A 17,320-nucleotide genomic window follows, 5' to 3' on the forward strand; every position below is an offset into this window, starting at 1 on the left:
ACTTATTCAGATACTATGGTAGTACTTATCTGAATGGAGTGGTATTTGCTGTTAAACTGGAGCTGGTTAAATCTCAATGGTGACTGTGTTCAAATCAAATGGAGTGATACTTAAAATCCAATGGTGGTTATATAAATGATCTTCATTTCTCGTCCCCCCGACTCGAGTTTCGTTTTCTTCGTCGGGGAGGGACACTGAAAATCTATATCTAAATCAAAATCAAAATCATATACAAAACATAGTCATTGTTTTAGTTTACTTAACAGTTATTTTATGAGATCCAAGCTTATTATTACCTCAATACTAATAATATTCTTAATTAACTTATTTAAATACCTGTTGCTGGCTAACTGAGACCAGACACGTTCAAAATCTCCTGGCCATCTGTGAAGCTCTATTGAAACTTGGCGCTTTTAAAGGAAGCTAAGCTGGGAAACAGGGGGTGGTTCCTATTAGACCCCGGATGAAAACAGCGTCAGGGAAATACTACTATATAAGTAGCCACTCGATGTCCACATTCAAACCAGTTGGTTGTAGGGTCTGCCAATTATATATGAACCTCTGTTCTTTCTGAATAAGCATTTTAGATAAGTCCCCTTCGGTGTTGTGGATTTGTACTAACACAGTATATTTAAGATCTTCCAGTGCATGTGATTTTTCCAACCAATGAGATACCAGGGGGGCGGAGACACGATTTTTTCTTATGTTGCTCAGATGTTCAATGATTCGCGTTTTAATCATGCGAATCGTTTGGCTAGAAATAATAGATTCCATCATTTTTGTCAATAAAAGTATATTTGCGATTGGACGGTAATGGGAGGGAACTGAAGGGTCCAAATCGGTACTTTTCTATAGGGGTGTCAGGATTATGTTCCCCATACCCAACAAGAAATGACCGTTTTCAAGAAAATGATTTAATAGTGAGGTCAGCCATGTAATAGCCTGTGAGGAAATACCCCCAAAAAGATAAGAAGGAAAATGATCCAATTTACAACTACACTTTTTCAATTAACACAATGTTAAGACTTGAGTTTCTGAAAATGGATCAAAACTATTCCAAAAACAATCCACTGGAGTTATCATTAGCCCATTAGGGCTTAAAAGAAAATCATCAGGGTTTATAGCAGAAAAAATGTCTCTAAGTGCAATATAAACACTACTGGCATTACGGACATCAAACAGACAAAAGTGTCAGACAACAAGACCTCTTCAGAATCAGAAATACCACACTGAACTCCACTTTGAACCTACTGCAAGCTGCTATAAGCCAAAACCACAGGGCCTGGGTTAGGCCCTCCATTCCTGGATCAGCTATGACTGTGGACACCACAGAACAATAGTCACAGCCCCCTGATGGTGTGGATAACATAAGGAAGGACCTAGCAAAGCTTGAGGAATGGTCCAGAATTTGGCGGCTAAGATTTAATGCTAAGAAATGCAAAGTCATGCATTTGGGCTGTAAAATTTGAAGGAACAGTAAAGAACTTTTGTGAACGAAAGAGAAGCAGGACTTGGGTATGATAGTAAGCAATGATATTAACATGGCCAAGCAGGTTAAAAAAGTGACAACAAAAGATAGAAGGATGCTTGGATGCATAGGGAGAGAAATGGCCAATAGGAAAAAGGAGGTATTAATACCCCTGTATGACTCTGTTGAGATCTCACTTAGAATATTTTGTAAAATTCTAGAGACTGCACCTTCATAAAGATATAAACAGGATGGAGTCGGTCAGAGAAAGGATACTAAAATGGTTGGTAGTTTTCGTCATAAGGCATACAGGGACAGAAGTAAAGATCTCAATATGTATACTTTGGAGGAAAGGGGAGATATGATAGAAATGTTTAAATACCTAAGTAGCATAAATGCACTTGAGGCGAGTCTCTTTCAATTGAAAGGAAATTCAGATTGAGGGGGGCATAGGATGAAGGTGAAAGGGGATAGATTCAGAAATAACCTTAGAAAATACTTTTTTCATGGAAAGAGTCGTAAATGTTTGGAATGGCCTCCCGGTGGAGGTGGTGGAGACAAAAAAATGTATCTAAATTCAAGAAAACTTGGGACAAGTACATATGTTGGATCTCTAAGGGAGAGGAAGGGATAGTAGAAGGCATGGCTAAGCAGACTAAATAGGCCGTATGGTCTTTTATCTGCCTCCATTATTTTCTGTTTCAATGAACAGTGACAATAACCAAGGGGCAATTCTATAGCAGGGTACCTAGAATTAGACATCAGTGGGTGTGTGATAGGAGCCTAGGGGAAGTTTCAAGAAAGTGTGCCAAAAATTAGGTGCAAAAAATATGACTGCTACGTGCCAATTCTATAACAACAATTGCACACAAAATTGCCTTTATAGAATAGAGCATAAGTTGGCACGTATGCGACTAACTTAAGGCGCGAATACTCTTGCCATGTCAAAGACTGGTGTAAAGGTTTGCGTCTAAAATGGGCAACTATACACATAAATGATAGTGTGCTGTAACGTACACACACACAACTACAAGACACGCCCTTGTCCCACTCCCATGCATGCCCCCCCTAGAGAATGACACGGTGACAGAATTCATCACCGTTCCCGTCCCCATGGATTACTGCAGGAAACCATCCCCCACGTCATTTTTTAAGGAGAGAGGGCAGAATCAGAGTATGAATGGGCACAACCACTAACACAACCACTAACCCACAAGCCTTGCATTGAAGAATGCTGGTGTAGAAGGACTAAGATTGAGATAGACACTAAAGAATAACACGGGATGGTTTCCTGCGGTTATCCACGGGGATGGGAACGGTGATGAATTCTGTCACCGTGTCATTCTCTTAAATGTGCACTACAGCATTTAGGCGCTAAGGCCTGGATTCTCCAAATGGCACCTGAATTAGCCGGCACCAGTCACATGTCACTCAAACTACTGCATCGTTTTGAGGATTACAGCCTGCGTCAAAGATAGGTGTAGGAAATGTAGGCCAGGGTTTTACAGGCCTACATTTTCAGCGCCTATCTTTTGATGCAGAATCATGCATAGCAGCACCGAATCACTGCATGGGGGGTGTAGCAGAGTCCATCGAGGTGGTCCAGCTGTGGTCTGCGGGGACTGAGTCTGTCGGGGCCAGCACCATTTATTTGAAGCCCTGGCGGATTTGGTCTCTGTGGATCACAGCTGGATTGTGTTGATGGATTTTGCTGCACCCCTGGGATTATTTTTTTTCACTCAGAGAATAGTTAAGCTCTAGAACACTTTGCCAGAGGATGTGGTAAGAGCAGATAGCGTAGCTGGTTTTAAGAAAGGTTTGGACAAGTTCCTGGAGGAAAAGTCTATAGTCTGTTATTGAGAAAGACATGGGGGAAGCCACTGCTCGACCTGGATCGGTAGCATGGAATATTGCTACTCCTTGGGTTTTGGCCAGGTACTAGTGACCTGGAGTGGCCACCGTGAGAATGGGCTACTGGGCTTGATGGACCATTGGTCTGACCCAGTAAGGCTATTCTTATGAATGTCAACCCTGCCCATAACCACGCCTCTTTTGATGTTCGGCACCAGTAAGAATCTGCATAGATGTGATTCAAGCACCTTTTTTTGTAGGCACCTTGCAGCATCTTGATTTTATCTTAAATAATTTTTAATTGGATTTTTAAGGGTACAGTCAATTACTGCACTGTTAATGGCCATTTAAAACACTTAACTTAGGCACTTTTCAGCACCCCCTCGTATGACAGGAACATGTGTGACTTACAATATTCTGTAAATTAGAAACAGAAAAATGAAGGCAAATAAAGACCATATAGTCTATCTAGTCTGCCTAACCATGTCATCTACTATCCCCTCCTCTCCAAGAGATCCAAAATAATTGTCCCAAGCTTTCAGTTGAGAGGTAGCTGCTCTTAGGTGATCTCTAGAAACACAGAGACATATAAAAATAAAAGCAGATAAAGACCACACTGCCTATCTAGACTGCCTAACCATAGCTTCTACTATTTCCTCCTCTCCCTTAGAGAGCCAATGTACTTGTCCCATGATTTCTTGAATTCTGATATACTTTTTGTCTATACCACCTCCACCAAGAGGCCAGTCCAAGCATTCACCACTCTTTCCATGAAAAAGTACGAGGGGCTGCTGAGTAGATCTCAGCCCAACCAAGAAGAGAATGTTGTGGAGCCATGAAACTTACAAGTTATTCCACACTTTTCTTGACACTTTTCGTTTCATTTCATATCGTTGAAACAAAATGTCAAGAAAAGTGTGGAATAACTTGTAAGTTTCATGGCTCCACATCATTTTCTGAGGTTACTTCTGAATCTATCCCCTTTCACCTTCATCCTATGCCCCCTCATCCCAGAGCTTCCTTTCAATTGAGATTCACCTAAGGTGCATTTATGTCATGTAGGTATTTAAACGTCTCTATCATATCTCCCCTCTCCCGCTTTTACTCCAACATATACATATTGAGATCTTTAAGTCTGTCCTCATACGCTTTATGATAAAGACCACCAACCATTTTAGTAGCCTTGCTCTAGACCAACTCCTTCCTGTTTATATCTTTTTTAAGGTGTGATCTCCAGAATTGTACATAGTAACATAGTAGATAGCGGCAGATAAAAATCCGAATGGTCTATCCAGTCTGCCCAACCTGATTCAATTTAAACTTTTATTTTTTTCTTCTTAGCTATTTCTGGGCAAGAATCCAAAGCTCTACCTGGTACAGTGCTTGAGTTCCAACTACTAAGGTCTCCGTCAAAGCTCACTCCAGCCCATCTATACCCTCCCAGCCATTGAAGCCCTCCCCTGCCCAGCCTCAATCAAAAGGCCATATACAGACACAGACTGTGCAAGTCTGCCCATTACTGGCCTTAATCCTTCAATATTTATTATTATTTTCTGATTCTAGATCCTCTGGGGCTCATAATCGAAATGGAAATACGTCTAAAACCCCGTCTAAATTGGCACTTGGATGATTAATAAGACAAGTTGTTCAAGTGCCGATAATTGAAATGGGTTTTAGACGTATTTAAAACAAGTTAGGCCTCTTCAGTGCTGCTGTACGCCCAGAGCTGAAAGGGGCATTTTAGGAGGAGTGGTCAGGGTGGGATCTGGGCGAGACAGGGGCTGACCTAGACTTAGTCATACTTAGAGAATGACATATGGACAAAATTTTCCCTGTCCCCACGGGAACTCATTTGCCCGTTCCGTCCCCACAAGTTCTTTTCCTGTCCCTGCCCCATTTCTGCAAGCTCTGTCCTCATCTGCACAAGCCTAAAACATTTTAAAATCATAAGCTTGTGTGGTTAAGGCAGAGCTTGCAGGAATGCAGCAGGGACAGGGACAAAACTCCCGGGGATGGGATGGGGAAATTGAGTTCCTGCGGGGACAGGGAAAAATTTGTCCCCGTGTCATTCTTTAGTCATACTGCAAGTATAACCGAAAGTGTAACGAGGATGCCAGGATGGAACTTGTACGTTGTAACTTAGGCGATGTAAAAACAGGTCTAAGTGCCCAGAAGGTATCCAAAGTGACCAGATAACCACTGCAGACACAAAGAACAGACCCCACATACTCCCCCCGTGATCACTGACCCACCCCACAACTCCATAAAAATCAGAATAAAAGCATATTTTCGGTAATGGACTTTAGCCACTGCCAACTTTGGGCGACTAGCGATTTAGGCCCAAAACGAACTTAGAAGTATCTTTTGGTTATGCCCCTCTCTGTGTTCATCCCACGCTTTTTTGAACTCTGTCACCATTCTCTTTACCACTTCTCTCAGGAGCACATTCCATGCATCCACCACCCTCTACATAAAGTAAAATTTCCTAGCATTGCTCTTGAATCTACCATCCTTCAACCTCAAATCATGTACTCTGGTTTTACCATTTTCCTTTCTCTGGAAAAGATTTTGTTCTATGTTAATACCTTTCAAGTATTTGAAAGTCTGAATCATATCTCCCCCTGTCCCTCCTTTCCTCTAGGGCAGGGGTGTCAAAGTCCCTCCTCAAGGACCGCAATCCAGTCGGGTTTTCAGGATTTCCCCAATGAATATGCATGAGATTAGCATACAATGAAAGCAGTACATGCAAATAGATCTCATGCATATTCATTGGGGAAATCCTAAAAACCTGACTGGATTGTGGCCGAGGAGGGACTTTGACACCCCTGCTCTAGGGTATATATATTCAGGGCTTCCAGTCTCTCTTCATACATCTTTTGGCACAAACCTCATATCATTTTCGTCACCCTCCTCTGGACCACTTCAAGTCTTCTTATGTCCTTCACCAGATATGGTCTCCAAAACTGAACACAATACTCCAAGTGGGTCCTCACCAACAACCTGTACAGACAGGGGCATCAACACCTTCTTTCTTCTACTGGCTACACCTCTCTTTATACAGCCCAGCATCCTTCTGGCAGCAGCCACCACCTTGTCACACTGTTTTATCGCCTTTAGATCTTCGGACACTATCACCCCAAGGTCCCTCTCCCCATCCGTGCATATCAGCCTCTCACCTCTCAGCATATACTGTTCCTTCCGATTATTAATCCCCAAATGCTTTACTCTGCATTTCTTTGCATTGAGTTTTAGTTGCCAGATATTTAGTTGCCTCTAACTTTTACAGATCCTTTTTCATGTTTTCCATTCCCTCCTCGGTGTCTATTCTGTTACAAATCTTGGTATCATCCGCAAAAAGGCAATCTTTTCCTTCTAACCCTTCAACAATGTCACTCACAAACATATTGAACAGGATCAGCCCCAGCATCGAACCCTGAGAGACTCCACGACTCACCTTTCCTTCCTCCGAGCAACTTCCATTAACCTCTGAGCGACTTCCATTAACCAGTATTCAACTTCCATTACACAATATTCTAAATGAGCTCTCACCAGAGTTTTATGCAGGGGCATCAATACCCAAGTCCTGCTCCTCTTACATGAGTAAGTGGGAGCCTTATCTATGTCCCACCTATGCTCCACCCTTGTGCATGCCCCTTGCAAATAACATGGAGGGGCATAATATAAAAAAAGTCTAAGTCTAAGTTCATTCTCGAAAAAAATGTCCAAAATGTATGTGTGTGGCGGGTGGGAGGGTTTTGAGAATGGCCTACATGTACATTCAGGCATTTAATCGCCCAGACCATCACTATGTCTACCTTTAAGCCCTATTCCCCCCAAAAAATTAGCCCAAGTCCCAAATACCCAAAACGAGACCTTTTAGGTGTGGGAGGGACCAGTCCTTCGCCTAAAACCATAAGTGCCGGTTAGAGAATCATGGAACGGTCCCCCTCCCCCCACTACACTCGCAGCAGGAGGAATGCCCAATCCCTCCTGTCTGCACCTGCCGTGACTCCCTCACAACGATCGCGGCAGGAGGGATGCCCAGTCACTTTTGCCGGAACCTTCCACGACCTCCCCACTGGCTCTTGCGGAATGCTCATTGTTTGTTCCCACTGTATATATACATATGACATGCTAACTCTGTATTGTAACATATTACAGAAGCGCATGTATTGCAACACCATTACAGAAGCTCTGAAACCACTCTGTATTGATCCCCCAGTCATTAGCAGTAGTATAGAAGCTTCCTATAAACAATAAACTCTGGACTTGCCAGCACACTAATGCTAACAAAATACTCATGCTATATCTCAACACAGGCCAGTTCTGACAGAGCTGCAAGCCCAAAGGTCCCTCCTTTTTCCCACACACAGAAGCCATCTTGAAGCAGAGTCCTTCACTGTGTTGACACCCTATCGGCTTAGACAGAATAAGGCAGAAAAGCCCGCAGGAGGTACCCCACATGAAAATGAAATAAATAAAATACCAGTTATCAGCAGCAGGTCTGGAGAAAGCAGCATCCTATTAAAGGGGGCACTACACAAGGGCTGATTGAAAGGTAATGAGACTGCCTCTGGTTTTCTTGCAAAGAAGTAGACATGGCAATGCTGTGCTAATACATTGATGTTTCTGAACCTACAGTTGGGGACTGCCTTAGTCTTCATTTTTGGGTCACATACATCTAATCTACTCTAATCTAATCTAATCCTTAGGTTTGTATACCGCATCATCTCCATGTTCGTAGAGCTCGGCGCGGTTTACAGTAGAAGAAATAGGAACTACAGCAGAGGGTTAGAGATAGAAGTGTGAAGAAAATTTAGAGGACTTGGGATGCCAAGATATAAGAGTTTCCTTGATTCCTAAGTTGGAGGGAGACTTACATTTTTGAGAAAAGCCAGGTTTTCAGATGTTTGCGGAAAACTTGGAGAGAGCTCAAGTTCCGAAGAGGGGAGGTAAGGTTATTCCAGAGCTCAGTGATTTTGAAGTGGCAAATGAGGAAGATTATGGCAAATGAGGAAGATTATGGCAAATGAGGTAAATGAGGAAGATATATCTGTTAGAGAATTACACGGGGACAAATTTTCCCCATTTCTACGGGAACTCAATTTCCCCATCCTGTCCTCGTGAGTTTTGTCGCTGTCCATGCCCCATTCCTGTAAGCTCTGCCTTAACCACTCAAGCCTCAAAAACTTTTTGATTTTAAAGTGTTTGAGATATGGGATGGGCTGGGGAGGGCATCAATGGGACCTCTACTAACTTAGAACATGGGGATGTTGCGGGCCAGTCTTGTGGAAGATATCCTACGGGCAGGATGGTTGAATAGGCTGGAGAGAGCTTGGATAGCAACTTCAGCATTTGCCTAGGACAATGCAGGTGGACTTTGCAGTCTGTTTTCCAGGTATATTAAAGAAGAGATAAGTTAATTTAATCATGAATTTTTTTTTTTTCAGTTCAAAGATTTTATTGATTTTAATATACAGCAAGAACAGACTGGTGGGCAGACTGGATGGACCATTCAGGTCTTTATCTGCCGTCATTTACTAAGTTTGTGCAGATGAGGACAAAGCTTGTAGGAATGGGGCAGGGACAGGAAAAGAACTCTCTGGGATGGGCTGGGAAAATTAGTTCCCGTCAGGATGGGAAAAAATTTGTCCTTGTGTCATTCTCTAATGTCTTGTGAGAGTATGCCAGAGGTGTGTGATTGAATTTTATGTTAACTTGGAAAGGGAATGGGGACTTGTATACCATCCTTTTGTGGCTTTGGCATTCAAAGGAGTGGCCACTAGTGTATTAGGTGACTTGCCCGGGGTCACAAGGTGCAGCACCAAGATTTGATCTCACAACCACATCTTCCCCTAGAGTGGTAAGGAAACTCTTTCCGGGCATTCCCAACCCTGAAAAAAACAATTGCACGGAAAGAAGTTCTCTTCAGACGATGAACTGAAAAACGCCACAGCCGCAGCACTAAAAGTGATGTTGCAAAACAGTCTACTGTGCATCTTTGAATTGTTTTTGAAACGCTACAAGAAATGTATTTGAATGTGAAGAACCCTACTTTGAAAAAGAAAAATGTCCAGATCCTGTTGAGTCATCCGATTCTGAATTTTTTAAAAACGCAGTCTCATTACTTTTCAAACGGCCATCGTATATATGTACATACATACAACAGCACTTCAAAGATTAGCACAAATGGCCTGCAAATGTAGTTACATGGATGATAACAAGGTCATTTCCTAATGCTCAGAGAATTGTGCACAAAACAAAGCTGCTGTTAGGCTATTTGAAGGATTTCCCTCAATTATTTCTTTAAAATATACTGGTTTAATAGCCTCGCCCAAACCCAGGGGAATGTCAGCATTTATCTCCAGAGCCCTTTTGATGGGGAAAAAAAGCCATCCTCGCCAACTGGCTCTCCCGTGATCCCCCGTCATATGCACAATGGAGATCCCTAATGATAGTGCACGCAACACTGGAGAGACGCATGGAGGGAGACTTGACTCTTGGCCCGGGTCGCAAATTTTGTCAGGTGTGGGAGCACTTCTGGCAGGACCTCACACCGCGTGCTCGCAGTAGACTTTTGAATCTTTAAGATTTTATTCCCACTCTCAGCTGTTGGACTGGCCATGGATTCTTGGGGAGGGGAGGGGAGGGAGGGAAGGAGAGGGGAGGGGAGGGGAGGGGAGGGAGGGGATGGGAGGGGAACTGATTATATTGTTGAAAATGTTATTTCCTGAATGGTACTACTGTTTGTATTTGCTTCTTACTGCTGGAATAATAAAAATCATTTAAACATTAAAAAAAATATACTGGTTTATATTTTATTTAGAAACAGAAGGAAGATCATGCAAGAGCCCTAAGCACTGATAGTGAGAGATGAACATGTGCGAGTCAGAGCAAACCTAAAAGTGAAGGCATACATTGACGCCTGTTTTCCACATTTAAAAATAAGCCTTTCAAGTGAAAGAAATATTTGAGAAGCTTATATTTAAGGTGCAGGAGAACGGCGCCCATTGTGTGCTTCACTTCCTGGTTTGCTTGGGCAAGCGCGCAAGAGCTGCGCTTTACTGCAAATCTCTTCTGCGCGTGTGCCAGGCACGTTCCTCCCCCTTAACTTCCCAATGTTCAATGCTCAGTGTACATGTCATTTGCATGCTATTAGTTTTGACCATTTGGAAGTTAATTTTCTGCCCTGTTCCCGCAGTATTTTCCAGCACCCACATTCGGTTTTGAGCACCAGCCCATCATCTTGGAAACTTTACAGACCGGTGTGGATTTAGGATCTGTGACCGCACCAGAGGCAGGAACAAAGGGACGGACTAAAGCAGTCGTTGTCTAGCGACATCTTCTATCCTTCGGTATTTCAATCTTCACAACCCAACGTATCATTTAAAACAACCCAGGCAAGAAGAAATATACACCAGCAAATTAATCCAAATTGGATTAAATACAGAAATGTATTTGTGGTTGTGCACTTGCTAGAATTTTAGAAATTATGGCCCAAATTCTGTAACCAGCGCTAAAAGTTAGGCACCTATTTCGGAGGTGCCCAACTAGATAGGCGCCTATCTAAATTTGAAGAACAAGCTCAATTAAGCTTTTTAATCAGCATTGATTGAAACATAGGTGCCTATCAAGAAAGCGCGATTCTGTAACAAGGCGCCTCTAAAAATTTAGGCGGCCTTTAAAAATATAGGCACTTATGCATGTTAGGCGTGGGCGTGGCTATGTGTTGGGCACTTTCTTACAGAATCACTGCTCTTAAGCGTACTTAAGCGCTCGCATGGCCGCCTAACTTTTAGTTGTGCCTAGAGCTGGCCTATTTCTTGGGCGCCTCCAAAAATAGGTCCCGCTCAGCGGGATTCAGTAAACAGCACCCAATTTTACTTGAATCGTGCAGAACAGTGCCTAATAAGGCGCCTAACTTCTGGGCGCTTCTTACAGAATTTGCCCTTATATATCTTTCAGGAAAAAAAAAAAACAACAACCATACAACTCACTCCAAAAAGAGTCTTTCCTCTTCCCATTCCCCTGAGTATTCAGCCATTGCCCCCTTCCTCTCCTGGAAGTTAGAGGATGAAAGGGCAATGGCACAGCCTTCCCATCTTCTTCAGTGCCCAAGTAAGGTGCAGCTGTACTGCTCATCATCAGATTCCCTCTGTTTCCCTCTCATCTCAGCAATAAACCATGGAGAGAAGGAAGCTGTTAAGCACACAGGAATGCCATGCTCACACCCACACAAAGCACTAATTACAAAAGTTAATGACCAGCTCGCTCTCTCTCTTTTTGGTTTGTGGGTTTTTTTTTCTCTTGCATGGTAAGGCAGCACTTGAAGCCGTCACACTGAATTTAAGCCCAATGTCAGGAGCAGACTGCTGAAGAGAACAGGCGGGTGAGAGAGCTAATTACTGCTAACAGTGACAGAAAAAATGCATGGGAAGATAGAGGAGGAGGAGGGGAGGCAGCAAGACCAGGAGTTTCAGATCAAATGCCACATTATGGCTCTGGAGAACTTCCCTTCTCTTCTCACCGAGGGAACAAAATTGTGTGCTGGGACCAGGGATGCCACCCCAGCACCCTGGTCAATCAAAGAGGCCGATCCAGTCCTGGTTTTGTCCCACTGCATAAATTCATAGTTTGGATTTTCATACAAAAAACCAGTGAAAAAAATCATAACTGCAAAACTATGTATGCAATGAATCAAACCAGGACTAGGTCAGTCTGTTAAAAGGAAGGAGCTGGAGTGAGGTGGCAGCTGTAATAGGGACCTAACCCGGTGTCAGAAAAGGAGTAGTATTACAGTTACCTGGGCAAGTCACCTAACCCTCCACTGGCTCAGATACAAATCCACATGATGATCCCTTTTAGGGACAGAAAAATATCTTCTCTACCTGATTGCAGGCAGTATATAAAAAATTAAGATAAATACAGTAGAATGTCTCTTCAAAATAAAGACTAGTCAGTCTGTTAGGGGATCTGGAGTGAAGTGCTAGCTATAACTGGGAGAGTGGTGTACTGGTTAGAGCTACAGCTTCATCACCCTGGGCAAGTCACTTAATCCTCCACTGCCCAGGTACATTAGACAGATTGTGAGCCTACGGGAAAGAGAGGGAAAATTCTTGAAGTGCCCGTATGTAAACCACTTTGAGTGTGGTTGTAAAACTACAAAAAGGCAGTATACAAGCCCCAATCCCTTTCCCCTAGAACGAGAACCCAGTTTCAAAAAAAGGAGAAAGCTTCATACTTCTTTTCAGAATGAATCCAGATTAGAACAAAATTGACATACAGAATCAAAGCACGGTTTCCTCTAGCCCAGCTTGCTGTCTCCAACAGCTACAACCAGTGGCTGCTCAGAGAAGCTGTACGCACAGGATCCATATAGGTTGGTCTATCCCAGTGGTCTCAAACTCGAACCCTTTGCAGGGCCACATTTTGGATTTGTATGTACTTGGAGGGCCTCAGAAAAAAATAGCTAATGTCTTATTAAAGAAATGACAATTTTGCATGAGGTAAAACTCTTCATAGTTTATAAATCTTTCCTTTTGGCCAAGTCTCCAATAATAATATTGTCATTTATAGCTAAAGAGACATATGATCAAGAAACTGTTTTATTTTACTTTTGCGATTATGATAAACATACTGAGGGCCTCAAAATAGTACCTGGCGGGCCGCATGTTTGAGACCACTCGTCTATCCCCATCATGCCTTTCCAGTATGAGCTACATGTAGAAAACTCAGTGGGAGAAGGTGACTAACTAGGCCAAGGTAACAACTGCTGCCAGGCTCATGGGATACCCAGACAGAGTTTCTCAACTTTCCTTCTAATGCTGGAGGGGCACAGATTCATCTCAGTGGTTAAAAAACATACATATAGTTTGAGTTTAACACTTCTCCCTAACCTCTCAGGGCCTTAGAACACTTTTCAAAAAGCAGATTCTCAGTACAGTCACTGCTAACACACTTCCTCCGGATGCCTGACTAGATGCGAGGCTCAACCTGCCAAGTACAGATGCTACCCAGATGCTGCAGGCAGGTGCCAGAGGCAGCAGACTTATTCCTGTCTTGAGACACACCATCGCAGCAGTGCTGAGCGGGAAATGTACACTGGGCTAAACTCTCAGATCTGGATGGTAGGACGGGTGTTGGGGGAGGGGTACTATTTACTGATCCATTACTGAGTTTTCTGACCCCAAAGTTACGGTATCAATCAGGAAAGAAGGCCAAATCCACCGCCACCAAAGCCTCGTTCTGATTATCTCATAAGAGAGCAATATATTAGCTGTCAGCAGAGAACTATTTTGGCCCACCCAGGCTGACTGGCTGCCCTACAATGTTCTAGCAAAGGACGTGCACAGCTGACAGACAAAATTGATTGTACTGGCCGTAGCCATCATGCTTCCTTGCCCTTATTATCTCCTACTGTGATAAGAAATATCTCCCAACATTCAGATGTCTAAGCTTAGCCACCTACAACAGATGATGTCTTCTTTTTGCTTCCAATTTGGTTTTGACACAAAATTATTATCTGTATCAGTGTTCATCGCAAGGCCCGGGGGGGCCAAAGGTAGCTCTTAAGAGACCTCTGAGGCAGCCCTCATAATCATTCTGGCTTTTTTTTTCTCCTACTTTCTGCCTCTCTATCCAAGTTCATGACAGAAAGGGGGAAGTAGATTGGAGGAAGAGCCGCCTGCTTGAAAGATAAGGCATTTCTCAATAAGTGAAGAGAATATATTGGAAATGCCCACCTCCTTGAGGATATGCCCAATAAACAGTTTGAAAGTGGGCTGGTGGGATAAATGCCATTGACACACGCTAGGTCAGCAATGTCCTGCCCCGACTTAAAAATTTGTGAACACCATTGATCTACAGTACATGCTAACCAGAAAGTCACTGTTCCTATCCAGATGCAATATTTGAGTACATTCTTCTACAAGACTAAAAGGTAGCTCTTTTGCTAGAAAATGCTATTTTTCGTTTGACAATCCCTCCTGCCTCCACACCAGGACCAGGCACCTACACAAAGGCAGCAGATCAAGGACATACAGTGGAAAGCACATGTACTCCCAGACCTTATGGCTCCTCCTACTCCCACATCTTTTCTGTCTAGAGAGAATGCATGAGAGGGAAGAAAAGGAATAGCTGCAGGGACTATTCACTGCAACACTTCTGCTTTCTAACATGATGAGAAGAGGGGAACAAGAGGTAGTACAAAAGAAAGGGAACCCATATTGGGGCGGGATGTATGGAGCTTTGCTCCAGGCTCTGTATTTTTTAAGGTGCTTCCAGTGCTGCTCTGTGGGAAGGGGAAGGGTACTGTTCCAGCTCATTTCCTGTAGCATGGCCCAAGGTGCTACGAATTCTATCTCTGGAAAAGCACAGGAGCCTAGGATAATGGTAAGGGAAGGAAGCAGGAGATGAACAAGGTGGAGGGTCAAGATATGAACCTGGAGTAAAAGGGAAAAAGGGCAATCAGAGGGAAATAGGGAAAAAAGAAAGAAATTAGGGGGAGAGTGAACTAGGCCTTAATTTTTCATGGGTTGCTATTTGTTTATATACTAACAGCAAACTCAGGTATAAGTATGGACACACTAGTTCACTTGCTGTTGTCATAGAGATATAATTAATGTGTCAGATTCCAGCATGGAACCTGTAGTATTTTGGCAAAACCACTATTTCTGACTACTGTCAAATTAAAAAAACCCAAATCAGTGAATATAGTAACCACCTGCTGTCTGGAAAGATGATAGAGATCCAAGTCAGATTTCCTGACATCTGTAAAACGGGGGGAAAAATTCTAAGCTGGGACAAAAGAGAGATAGGAATCCCCTGGATTCAGTAATCATCTTTTCCATAGATTTATTATTATAAACCCTGCCTCTCATCAATTCAAATAAAGCCTGTATTTACAATACGTTATGGGTTGTTTTGGGGGTTTTTTCTATTTCTATTTTACAGGTTTCCATTATTCCATATATGTATATAGGCCTTGGGAAGGGAGACACTTTTTTTCTGCCATTGCCGAAGACCTACAACCATAAGTAAAGAGTTTCCAAGTACACCAGTTAAGTGACAGCACTTCCTGCAGGTAAAAAAATTCAGGATAATGCGTGTGGCCCACAGAGCGAGTGCTGCTGGGAAAGAAAGAGAGCTGGGGGGTGATCAGGACAAGGCTATAAAGGGAAAGGGAGCGGTAGCGTGCTTCCACTAAAGACAGGGACGCATGCAGCAGAGCAAACGCAAGCTAGGCAGTCGGGGACCTGAGGGTGGGAGGAGGGCGCGACGCCTTGAGCTGTCCCGGGCCGGCGGGTGCTGATTCCTGGTACTCACTTTCTCTGCAGGGTGGTGGCCGGGCTGGTGCTAGTGCTGTGGCCCCCTCCGCCACCAGGGCTGGAGCTCCTGGACGCTCCCCGGCTCCGCTGGCTCCGCTCCCGGCCCGAGTAGTGGCCCTCGCGCTCCTGGTCCCGCTCGCGGTGCCGGTGCTGCTGTTGCTGCTGCTGCTGCTGCTGGCACTGGGCCTCGCGGTAGTGCTGCTGCTGTTGCTCGCGATTCGGGTAGTGCGGCGGGTCCCGCACGGGCTGCGGGGGGTCCCGGCAGTGGTAGTCCCGGTGGTGACGGTGCTGCTGCTCTCGCTCCCGGTTTTGGCCCTCGCGCAGGTCCCGGTTCTCTTGGCTCAGCCGCTCCAGCTGCACCTCCAGCTCCTCGATGCGCCGCCGCTGCGTCTCCAGCAGCTTCTGCTGGCTCTCGATGATGTTGTTCAGTTCCAGCAGATACTCCACGGCCCGGTTCGGGCTCTCGCCTCCGGGGCCCGGGCCGGACCCGGGGCCCGGCCCCCCCTCCATGCCGCCAGCCGCAAAAGGAGCAAAGGGAGCCGCTGCAGCTTCTCTCTGCGCGTCACAAGGGCGCGAGGTGGCCGGAGGGGAGCTGGCTGCCCCCGGCCATAGTTGGTTCCCGCAATCCCGAGCCGCGGTGTACGGAGGCGGCGGTGGGCAGCGGGGCAAAGTGTGCAGCTGCTGCTTAATGCGAAGCGAAACGATGCGCTGCGCTGCCACCGCCGCTACTGCTACTGCTGCAGAGACCGGGAGCGCGCGCCGGCGCGGGGCTGCGCGAACGCCTGACTGCCAGCCCGCGAGACACGCTGACAGCAGCTCGCGCTCACTCTGTGCCCGCCAAAATTCCACCGAACGGTTCTTCTGACTGTCACACACGCACACTCAAACTTCTTCTACCCTAAGCAGAATCCTAGTCAGTCAGTTTGACCCCTGTGGCTAAGTAAAAAAAATGCGCCCCTCCCTTCTAACACAATATAGATCATCACAGCTGGGGGGGGGGGGGGGGTTCGGTTCAATGATAAACTACACCAGGGGGCACGGGTAACTGACTCTCCGTCTTCTCTTTGTACTCCGGTCACTAATAACGCCAAACTGTCACATTGCAAAGCATTCCTCTTCAAAAAGCTTGCTGGCCACCGTATCCACATGCTGGCTGGCTGGCAGACCGGGCTAGTCATCATACTGGGATAAGCTGCTGGCCGCTGCCGTGCATAAATTCATGTGGTGGGCCGGTGGCACAGGCACCAACTGTGAGGAGCTCTCCTATCATGTTATGCTACTAAATTTATTAAAAATGGATTTGATTCGTATTACTCTTGATTCTGGTTTGGAAGAAGTTAATTTGAAATGTTTGAAGCCCTAGCAGTAATATTGGCATCCACGTATCCAGGTTGTCTTGACAGACTGCAAAGGGAGACTCAAGCAACAGGGTCTGTCTGACAGGCTACAAATAACTAGAAGTTCCAGAAAAAAGAAAAAAAAACCACACACACAGGCATTCATAAAGCTGGGTCTTTCTGGGAAGTTCATCTTCTGGCCATTTGGATTGGTATAGATTCTTGTGGTTAATCATAGCTGGCATCTAAATGGGGATGCACTTCCAACCAAGATGATGGAAGACAAAGGAGAATGACAGTTACCTTAATGTAGGTGATCATGCTCTATGACTGGTATC

General features: G+C 44.7%; 1 protein-coding gene across 2 annotated transcripts in view; it reads right to left on the reverse strand.

Moving 5' to 3' along the window:
• The window catches only part of IQSEC2 (IQ motif and Sec7 domain ArfGEF 2), a 529,618-nt gene extending 513,097 nt beyond the window's left edge, over positions 1–16,521 (reverse strand). Inside the window, exon 1 of one of the 2 annotated variants that reach the window (XM_033921442.1) lies at positions 15,644–16,521. In XM_033921442.1, the coding sequence (XP_033777333.1) occupies positions 15,644–16,155 (512 nt within the window). In that variant the 5' untranslated portion in view covers positions 16,156–16,521. The remainder of the gene's footprint in view (positions 1–15,643) is intronic. The other variant, XM_033921396.1, reaches the window with a different exon arrangement.
• Positions 16,522–17,320: the final 799 nt, after the last annotated feature.

Source organism: Geotrypetes seraphini, chromosome 1 (genome assembly GCF_902459505.1).
Source record: "Geotrypetes seraphini chromosome 1, aGeoSer1.1, whole genome shotgun sequence".
NCBI lineage: Eukaryota > Metazoa > Chordata > Amphibia > Gymnophiona > Dermophiidae > Geotrypetes > Geotrypetes seraphini.